This window comes from Sapajus apella, unplaced genomic scaffold (assembly GCF_009761245.1).
Source record: "Sapajus apella isolate SASKATOON/1434 unplaced genomic scaffold, GSC_monkey_1.0 scaffold29, whole genome shotgun sequence".
NCBI lineage: Eukaryota > Metazoa > Chordata > Mammalia > Primates > Cebidae > Sapajus > Sapajus apella.
In genome coordinates, this window is record NW_022436969.1 from 11,294,872 (window position 1) to 11,305,264 (window position 10,393).

Sequence of the window (10,393 nt, forward strand, 5' to 3'; positions counted from 1 at the left end):
CTGGAACTCCTGACCTCAGGTACTCTGAAAGTGCCCCCTCAGCCTCCCAAAGTGATGGGATTACAGGCATGAACCACACCATGCCCGGCCTCCTCTCCCTTTCTTAGAAATACACCAATTAAATATGTAAATGTAGATACAAACACGGAGAATCAAAATGTACAGGTTAGAGAGGAGACAATTCCAAAAAGGGGCATGGCATAGGCAAATATGGCAAGGAAGAGTATAACACCTAGGTACTGGGGATGCTGGGAAGTCCTGTTAAGCTGGTCCCCTCCCACTGTGGGGCTTTTGAGCTTCCCTGTGTCAGGGCACCTCCCCTCTGTGAGTTTGGGTTCTTTCTTTGATTGCAAGCAACCAAGACCAGCTCAGCTAAAAGAAATGGAAGGATGCTGACTCCTGAATCAGAGTGGAAGCTGTACAACTATCCCCAGAGCCGGGCAGAAATGGGTCGGTCTAGAGTACAAGAGGAGGAAACCAATGGACAGCTGCTTCAGGGTGCAGCAGGCAGGGTGAACCAGCTGTAGATGATTTTAGTCCTAGGTCACTCTGTTCAAAACGTGACTTGCCAGGAGGAATCTGGCTGGCCCAGCTGGGGCTTGTGTGTCTACCTCTAAACCAGGAGAGAGGGGAGTGTTGGTTGACAGTCCCCATGTAGTACCTCTTTGTCTAGGTTACTGAGTTATCAACAGATCTCAGTTCAAATAGTCACTTCTTTGGGGGCAATATATCCTCTCCTACCCATAAACTAGGGGCAACATACCTTCTCTCCCCTTTCACACATGACCATAACACCAAGTACCACTCAACTCTTGTAATTTGACATTTACCCATGTGGCTCTTTGACTGACGTTCATCTCCATCCCTAGACCTTCATTCCATATGAGGGTGCCACTGTTCTAGGGTTTTTGCTCTTCTCCTTGTCAGTGGGGACCTAGGACTGTGCCTGGCACAGGGCAGACCCTCAATATTTGTTGAATAAATTAATTAATAAACACGTGTAAATGAATATTAGTACAATACAACAAGAGTAACAGTAGGTGAAGGTGGTAAGCAAAGGTGGGAAGAGGTTGGGGCTCTGAGTGCCCGGCTGTGGAGTTTGAGTTCATTCTACAGCGCTGGTGAGATGCGGTAGGTTTTCGAGAAAGGAAACATCGTGCTGGTGCCCCAGCAGGTACTGACTATGCATTTGTAGCCAAATCAAAGTATTTTCCATAAAGTCATCTATCTCTTCCCAGAAGTTGGGACTTCCAATGACAATGGGAAGTGAGACATTGAGTAATTGAGAGATCAAGCAATTTACTAACAAGGCACACAAAGTGATTTTTCACAAAGGCAATGTTAATGTTTTTCTTTTTCATGTATAGTTTTAAAATTTTAAAAATAACAAAATCACAATTACCAAACATTTAGATGACAAAATTTATCCATAATCCCACCATCTTAACACAACCACTATTATCATTTTACTATTTTCCCTATTCACATTTGCTACTTATTTTCTTAGATTCCAAGAAATAGAATTACTTGTTTAGAGGTTATTAACATCTTATTGTTCTGGATATATATATATATATATATATATATATATATGTATGTATAGCTGAATTTAATAACAGCAATGTCTGAAGTACCAGTTTCTCAAATACTAACAGGTAATTTTTTTTGAGACTGACTCGCTCTATTGCCCAGGCTGGAGTGCAGTGGCATGATCTTGGTTCACTGCCACCTCCACCTCCCAGGATCAAGCGATTCTCATGCCTCAGCCTCCAAAGTATCTGGGACTACTGGCATGTGCCACCACACTTGGCTAATTTTTGTATTTTTTAGTAGAGACGTGGTTTTGCCATGTTGGCCAGGCTGGTCTCAAACTCCTGGCCTCAAGTGATCCTTCTGCCTTGGCCCCCCAAGTGCTGGGACTACAGGTGTAAGCCACTGTGCCTGGCCTGGCATTTCAATTTTTACAATCTTCAGTAATCAATGAAAATTTTTACCTTATTGTTATAATTTTTATGGTTTTTTATTCATGAGAATAAACATTTTCCAAGTTTGTTTACTGATTTTTTATTTTTTTTTTTTTTGAGATGGAGTTTCGCTCTTGTTACCCAGGCTGGAGTGCAATGGCGCGATCTCGGCTCATCGCAACCTCCGCCTCCCGGGTTCAGGCAATTCTCCTGCCTCAGCCTCCTGAGTCGCTGGGATTACAGGCACGCACCACCATGCCCAGCTAATTTTTTGTATTTTTAGTAGAGACGGGGTTTCACCATGTTGACCAGGATGGTCTCGATCTCTTGACCTCGTGATCCACCCGCCTCGGCCTCCCAAAGTGCTGGGATTACAGGCTTGAGCCACCGCGCCCGGCCTTGAGACGGAGTTTTGCTCTTGTTACCCAGGCTGGAGTGCAATGGCGCGATCTCGGCTCACCGCAACCTCCGCCTCCTGGGTTCAGGCAATTCTCCTGCCTCAGCCTCCTGAGTAGCTGGGACTACAGGCATGCGCCACCATGCCCAGCTGATTTTTTTTTTTGTATTTTTAATAGTGACGGGGTTTCACCATGTTGACCAGGATGGTCTCGATCTCTTGACCTTGTGATCCACCCGCCTCGGCCTCCCAAAGTGCTGGGATTACAGGCTTGAGCCACCGTGCCCGGCCCCAATTTTCTGATTATATCAGTGAATTCAGGGTCCCAAGCCTGCCAAAGTTGAAAGAGAAAGATACTGGCAGCGGGAGGGGAGGTGGGCAAACGAAAAAAAAAAAAAGAGAGAAAGGGAAAAACCAGGAAAGACGGTAGAAAAGAATCACCCTGGCATTTTCAATCATGTAAACATTTGTTAGGTGCCTAACTGCAGGTAAACAGCTCACTAAAACATGAATTGCAGTTTTATAGGGTGAAACATATCTTTAGAACCCGCTTCTGGAACTTTCGTCTAGTTATCTAGCATCCTAAATGTCAGGTCTTTCCTGATTGGTTTGCAATGTGTTTTATTTCCCATCTCCAACTTTCACAGCTGCTGGCCCTGGGATCAAGAGTCATAGGCTGTAACACTATGTCTTGTACATCCTGAGTATTTAATAAGCTTTTGTAGATGGGTTCTTACCATCATCATCATGAAAGGCAAACATACAAAATTTGTTGATTAATGTCATGAGTCATGAATAACAGAAGTTTATTGAGCAAATGCTACGTGCATGTAGAGTACAAAATAAACACTTTATTATCACATCAGAGGAAGAGGCCATTTTTTTTTTTTTTTTTTTCACTTCCCAAGATAGGGAAGTAAAAAACAGGAAGAGGCCATCTTGCAGGCTCAACAACCCAGGAAAACTGTGAAGATTTCTTCAAATTGTTAAGAATATCCATGCATATGGGTTTCATATTATTTTGTTATACACAGTATTAATTTTTCCAAAAGCCAAGAACATTAATTTTGTTACTCATCCTGGACTTTTACTCCAAGAAAAAATACAGAGTCTGTAAGTAATTTATTAGTATTTTGATCATTGCTGCATTTTTTTTTTAAGGTAAGAAGATCTAATGCATCCTATATCCAGGAAGTAGGATTATCTCTTCATCTGGGACCAGGAAACCCTGAAATAAAAAAGGATAATGCAATAAACATAGTAGCAGGAAAGTATGTTAGCTATATAATATGAAGTACTCTTAATTTACTTATGTTGAACAGCTTAGCTATTAATACCCAAATTGAGTTAAAATAAAAATTCCTTCTTAAAAAAAATCAAATATAATATGTGTTACATTTTATGGTACTTTAGTAGTTCTTTGTATAATGAATAAATACTAAATCACCTAGGTGTCTATGTTCTATCATTTCTACAAACATATCACTTTCTAATTAACAAAGTGTTCTTCCTTTAGTTTGCTTTTGCACTTAAAATATATATAATTTGCCGGGCACAGTGGCTCAATCCTGTAATCCCAGCACTTTGGGAGGCTGAGGCGGGCGGATCACCTCAGGTCAGCAATTCGAGAGCAGCCTGACCAACGTGGAGAAACCCCGTCTCCACTAAAAATACAAAAAAATTAGCCGGGTGTGGTGGCGCATGCCTGTAATCCTAGCAACTTGGAAGGCTGAGGCAGGAGATTGCTTGAACCTGGGAAACGGAGGTGGTTGCGGTGAGCGGAGATCATACCATTGTACTCCAGCCTGGGCAACAACAGCAAAACTCCATCTCAAAAGAAAAATTTTATATATATATAAAATTATAAATTATATATATATAACTATATATATGTAGTTGACTTTTTGGATTCATTCCTTTATTTAGTAAAGACCAATAGCTTCTGTATAGTCTTTTTAAAAATTGTGGTAAAATACACATGGCGTGAATCTAGCATTTTAACCATCTTAAAGTGCACAATCTGTGGCATTGTAATGAGTCATGAATAACAATTTATTGAGCAAACGCTGCGTGCATGTAGTGTACACGTGGCATTAAGTACAGTCACGTTGTTGTGAAACCATCACCACCATCCATCTACAGAACCATTATATCTTCCCGAACTGAAACTCTGTACTCATTAAGCACTAACTTCCCATTTCCCCTGCCCCCGAGCCCCTAGCAACCACGACTGTACTTTCTATGAATTTGACTGCTTTAGGTACTGCAAGTAGATGGAATCATACAGTATTTGTCTTTTTTTTTCTCTTTTTTTAGACAGGGTCTCACTCTGTCGCCCAGGCTGGAGTGCAGTGGTGCAATCATAGCGTCCTTTCGTGACTGGTTTATTTCACTTAGAGTAATGTTTTCAAGGTTCATCCGTGTTGTTGCATGTGTCAGAATCTCCTTCCTTTTTCAGGCTATTATTCCATTGCATATGTATACCCAATTTTGCTTATTCATGCAGCCATTGATGGACACTTGGGTTGCTTCCACCTCTTGGCTATTGTGAATAATGCTGGTTTGAACATGGGTGTACTACATAGTTACTTTTTAAAACTGACACAACAGCGCTGTCTTTTGACAAAACCATACATATTTTATGGAAAACACAAGATTTTTCTGGCTGACACTCGACTTCATAATTTGGACATTGGTGCAACACAATAATAGGAGAGATATTTGTCAGTATGTATCACTAAGGATTACAATGAGAGTTTATACAGTCAGTATTTCAAATTATAAAAGGAAATGTAGGCTGGGTGCAGTGGCTCACACCTGTAATCCCAGCATTTTGGGAGGCCAAGGCGGGTGGATTACCTGAGGTAAGGAGTTTGAAACCAGCGTGGCCAACATGGTGAAACCCCATGCTAAAATATAAAAATTAGCCAGGTGTGGTGGCGCATGCCCGTAATCCCAGCTAGTTGTCAGGCTAAGATGGGAGCATCGCTTGAATCCGGGAAGCGCAGGTTGCAGTGAGCAGAGATCAAGCCACTGTATTGCAGCCTGGGTGACAGTAAGATTCTTTGTGTGTGTGTGTGTGTGTGTGAGACAGAGTCTCGCTCTGTCGCCCAGGCTGGAGTGCAGTTATGTATTCTCAGCTCACTGCAATCTGCCTCCTGGGTTCAAGCGATTCTCCTGCCTCAGCCTCCCGAGTAACTGGGACTACAGGCGTCCACCACCACGCCCAACTAATTTTTGTATTTTTAGTAAAGAAGGGGTTTCATCATGTTGGCCAGGCTGGTCTCAAACTCTGGACCTTGTGATCCACCTGCCTCGGCCTCCCAAAGCGCTGGGATTATAGACGTGAGCCACCAAGCCTGGCCAAGACTTTTTTTTTTTTTTTAAATAATAATAATAAATAAAAATAAAATAAAAAGAAACATAATGAAAGAGAGAAAATTCTGAACTTTTAAAGAACTTTTCACCCAGTCTTGACCTGATAGAAAGGCTTGTCAGAGAAAGTTAGAGTTCAGAGGTAGCCAATTGATTATAATAAACTCCATATGAAGATAAACCTTTTATAAATAATAACTGAAGGCTATAAAAATGATAAATAAATATATATATATATATATATATATATATATATATTGAGACAGGGTCTTACTCTCTTGCCCAGGCTGGAGTGCAGTGGGATGATCTGGGCTCACTGAAGCCTCAACCTCCTGGGCTCAGGTGATCTTCCCAATTTAGCCTCCTGAGGTGCTGGGACTACAGGTACCACCATGCTTGATTATTTTTGTATTATTATTATTTTTTAGTAGAGATGGGGTTTCTCCATGTTGCCCAGGCTGGTCTCAAACTCCTGGGCTCAAGCAATCTGCCTGCCTCAGTCTCCAAAAGTGCTGCGATTACCGGCATGAGCCACGGCTTCTGGCAGGGAATTACTGATAGAATCCTGGATTCCTCAGTGTGCAGTAAATCTCAAAGAGTCTATTCAACCATAGATTTTATGTATTTGTTAGTGAAGGTGACAAAAAATAAGTGATTAAGAGAACCTATTTTCTATCCAATGAGCTATCAAAAGCTTACAGAGTGGAAAGGGAGTGGGAGAAGTCAGGCTCAAAGCAGCTAAGTGGAAAGAAGATTTGCAGGCTGACCTGGATTTTCATCCTGGCTACTATATTTTCTAGACTTTAGCCAAGATCCTTAACCTCAGTGTCATCTATTAGGTAACTAAAGTTCACTAGTGCCTCGCTAAACTGTGGTTTTGCTTTCCAAACTTTCAGTTACCCGAGGTCAAGCACAATTTAAAAATATTAAGCAGAAAATTCCAGAAAAACATAAGTAATAAATTTTCAATTGCATGCCATTAATCTCATGCCGTCCCTGCCCCCTTCCTCTCCAGAGGTGAATGCTCCCTTTGTCCAGCGGCTCCACAATGACTACATTCCCCAAGTTGGTCTCTTAGGAACCCTCTCTGTGTTCAAGAAACCCTTACTTTTCTTAATTATGACCCTGAAGCATAAGAGTAGGGATGCTGGCATACTGTTATAATTGTTCTATTTTATTATTAGCTATTGTTGTTAATCTCTACCTGTGACTAATTTATGAATTCAACTTTACCATAGGTATGTATGTACATATAGGAAAAAAACATGGTATGTATAAGGTTCAGTACTATCTGTGATTTCAGGCATCCCCTGGGGGTCTTGGAACATATCCGTTGTGGATAAGGGGGAACTACTGTAAAAGTTTGTGTTATATAGGGTAGTTGTGAGAACTACAATTAATCCATAATGTGTGGCTTGTGATACAATTAATCCATAATGTGTGGTTTGTGATACTCATTGATAGATGGTAGTTACAACAGTAAAAAATTATATTATCAAGTAACTGATTCATAATTGACTCTCAAAAACATTAATTTCCTGCTTTCCTTTACCTAAGTTTACTGACATGTTTGAGTTTGTAAAGAGGAGGTTTTCCTAGACCAATAATTTTCAAATGATTTTTGCTCTCTCATACTCCCTCAAAGGAAACTGAAAAAGTTGCAACACACTTGCATGTGATTTTTTGATATAAGTTGAAAGAATAGCAAATTGTTATTTTCCCATGCATTGTAAACATGAGCATGTCATCCCTCTTTAAAATGTACCTAATGGAATCTAAATATCATCGCAATTTGACCCAGCATCATCCACTTAAGCAAATATACAAGTTTTTCTTTTCTTTTTCTTTTTTTGAGACAAAGTCTTGCTCTGTCGCCCAGGCGAGAGTACTCACTGCAACCCCCACCTTCCAGGTTCAAGTGATTCTCCTGCCTCAGCCTTCTGAGTAGCTGGGATTACAGGCAAGCTCCACCATGCCCGGCTAATTACAAGTTTTTCTTTAACAGTGAAAATCTTATCTCATTCCATTTTCTCCTTAAACTCTTATTTCAATCTGCATTCCTCAGAGAATTTTATCCGAATGTAATACATTTTTATGCTTAAATATCTTTTGTTGATCAATAAAATTTTGATCATTTTGAAATTTTAGAAATTAAGAATATCCTGTGACACCAAATTCTAGGTATGAATTATTTATTCTGGATTGGGTGATCATTGTAATTATTATTCGCACATAATTAAAATAACATAAACATACTACAAATTTCTATTAAACATAGAAAAGTAAAATTTTAAACAAAAATATATCTCTTAATGAGAAGGAAGAGCTTTTTATACTCCAATAAGTTCATGTATCCACTAATAATAATTATTATTTTTTCCTAGAATAAGACAGGATTAAGCATCATGACCATACCTCTTGGGGGATGTTTTTATAGACGCAGGCACTGTGACACCCACTAGCATAAATGCACCTGCTGATTGTTATGTTCTTTCCCCAGATCTTCCCCTGTTAGTTTCTTCCCAGTATTCAGGTCTCAGCTCAAATGTGACCTCCGCAATGAGGCATCCCAGTGATCAGATCTAAAGCATCCCCTACACAATCACTCTTTAGTGCTACACCCATTAATTTACTATCATCACACTTGTCTCTATCCACAGATACTTTGTTTCGTTACTTTTGTATTGTTTGTCTCTGCCAGAATATCAGTTCTTTTAAGAAAAGGACCTTGTCTGTCTTGCTATTTGTAGACATGAGGAAGGCACCATGATATAAATGTGTGTTAATAAATGAATGAATGATATTTGTCTGAGAGAACCATTCATTCTAACCAACATTTATGGAGCAACCACTTTGAAAAGAACCATTCTCTCTCTTTATTATTATTTTTTGAGACGCAGTTTTGCTCTTGTTGCCCAGGCTGGAGTCCAATGGCATGACCTCAGCTCGCTGCAACCTCCACCTCCTGGGTTCAAGGAATTCTCCTGCCTCAGCCTCCCAAGTAGCTGGGATTACAGGCATGTGCCACCATGCCTGGCTAATTTTGTATTTTTAGTAGAGATGGGGTTTCACCATGTTGGTCAGGCTGGTCTGGAACTTCTGACCTCAGGTGATCCACCCACCTTGGCCTCCCAAAGTGCTGGGATTACAGGTGTGAGCCACCACACTGGCCGTTATTCTCTTTATTATCAAGTCAACATATTCAAGGAAGGCAGCGGAAGAGAAAGCTTCATGTGTGCAGAGGAGCCTAGTCTTGAGATGTGATTTAGCTGTTATTTGGGTGGAATAAATAAACCAGGCTCAAAACAACACAAGAGGCCGGAATGGTGGCTCACACCTGTAATCCCAGCACTTTGGGAGGCTGAGGCAGCCTGTTACCTCAGGTCAGGAGTTCCAGACCAGCCTGGTCGACATGGTAAAACTCTGTGATCTCGGCTCACTGCAACCTCCACCTCCTGGGTTCAAACGACTCTCCTGTCTCAGCCTCCCAGGTACCTGGGATTACAGGCATGCGCCACCACACCTGGCTAATTTTTTTTGTATTTTTGTAGAGATGGGGGTTTCACCATGTTGGCCAGGCTGGTCTTGAACTCCTGACCTGAAGTGATTCACCGGCTTTGGCCTCCCAAACTGTTGGGATTACAGGCATGAGCCACCGCCAGGGCCCGCAATCCCTCATCTTAACCCACATATTCCTTTCTATTCATTCCAAGTCTTTAGATAATTCTTTCAACCATATGTATAAAAAACCAAATTGTAGCCTTGGGCACATGTTCTCAGGATCTCCTGAGGGCTCAGTCACCGGCAATTGGCCACTCAGATTTGGCTCAGAATAAATCTCTTCAAATATTTTAACAGTTTAAATCTTTCCGTCAACAGTTCCCACTCCCCAGTGTTAATGTTATAAACAATACAGTAAAATTGGACAATGTGGTCTTTGAAAAACTTGGGTCCAAGGGCGGTAGTTCACGCCTTTAGTAATCCCAGCACTTTGGGAGGCCAACGCGGGCAGATCACCTGAGGCGAGGTGAGGAGTTCCAGGCCAGCTTGGCCAACATGACAAAACTCCGTCTCTACTAAAAAAGCGAAAAAAAGAAAAAAAAGAAAGAAAAGAAACTAGGTCGGCGTGGTGGCGCGCGCCTGTAGTCCCACTTACGCTGGAGGCTGAGGCAGGAGAATTGCTCGAACCCAGGAGGCAGAGGTTGCAGTGAGTCGAGATCATGCCACTGCACTCCTGCCTGGGCGAGAGAGTAAGATTCCATCTCAAACAAAAAACCTTGAAAAAGCCCTGGTAGCCTTTAATCAAGTAAAAAAACCCTGCATTTTACTACTTGCTCCGGTTGCAGGCCTTCAGCGAGAAAGAAGAAATGGAAATGCAAATCCCTTTGTTAGTTGTAGGAAACAGATCTCAAGCAGCAGTTTTGTTGCTAAGGCCCCAGGTAAACGTGGGGACTGTGCTGCTAGCCTAGAGAAGGCGCAGTCGAAGGTTTCCAACTGGAGCAGTCCTTCCGGGCCACCGCATCCGGATCCAGCCTCCCGGGTTTTCGAAGACTCTCAGCTGTTGCCTTGGGCTCCGTTCCGTGCCACACCTGGGCCTCCGGCGTTTCTCCCCGGCTCTTGCCCTCCCCAGCTGGGGCGGCCGCGACCCCGCCGAGCA

General features: G+C 41.8%; 1 protein-coding gene across 4 annotated transcripts in view; it reads left to right on the top strand.

Annotated features, from left to right (window-relative positions):
* The window catches only part of CLUL1 (clusterin like 1), a 33,364-nt gene extending 29,551 nt beyond the window's left edge, over nucleotides 1-3,813 (top strand). For 3 of the 4 annotated variants that reach the window (XM_032293250.1, XM_032293251.1, XM_032293252.1), the window contains exon 9: nucleotides 3,523-3,813. In XM_032293250.1, coding sequence (XP_032149141.1) covers nucleotides 3,523-3,526 — 4 coding nt within the window. In that variant the 3' untranslated portion in view covers nucleotides 3,527-3,813. The remainder of the gene's footprint in view (nucleotides 1-3,522) is intronic. The other variant, XM_032293253.1, reaches the window with a different exon arrangement.
* Nucleotides 3,814-10,393: the final 6,580 nt, after the last annotated feature.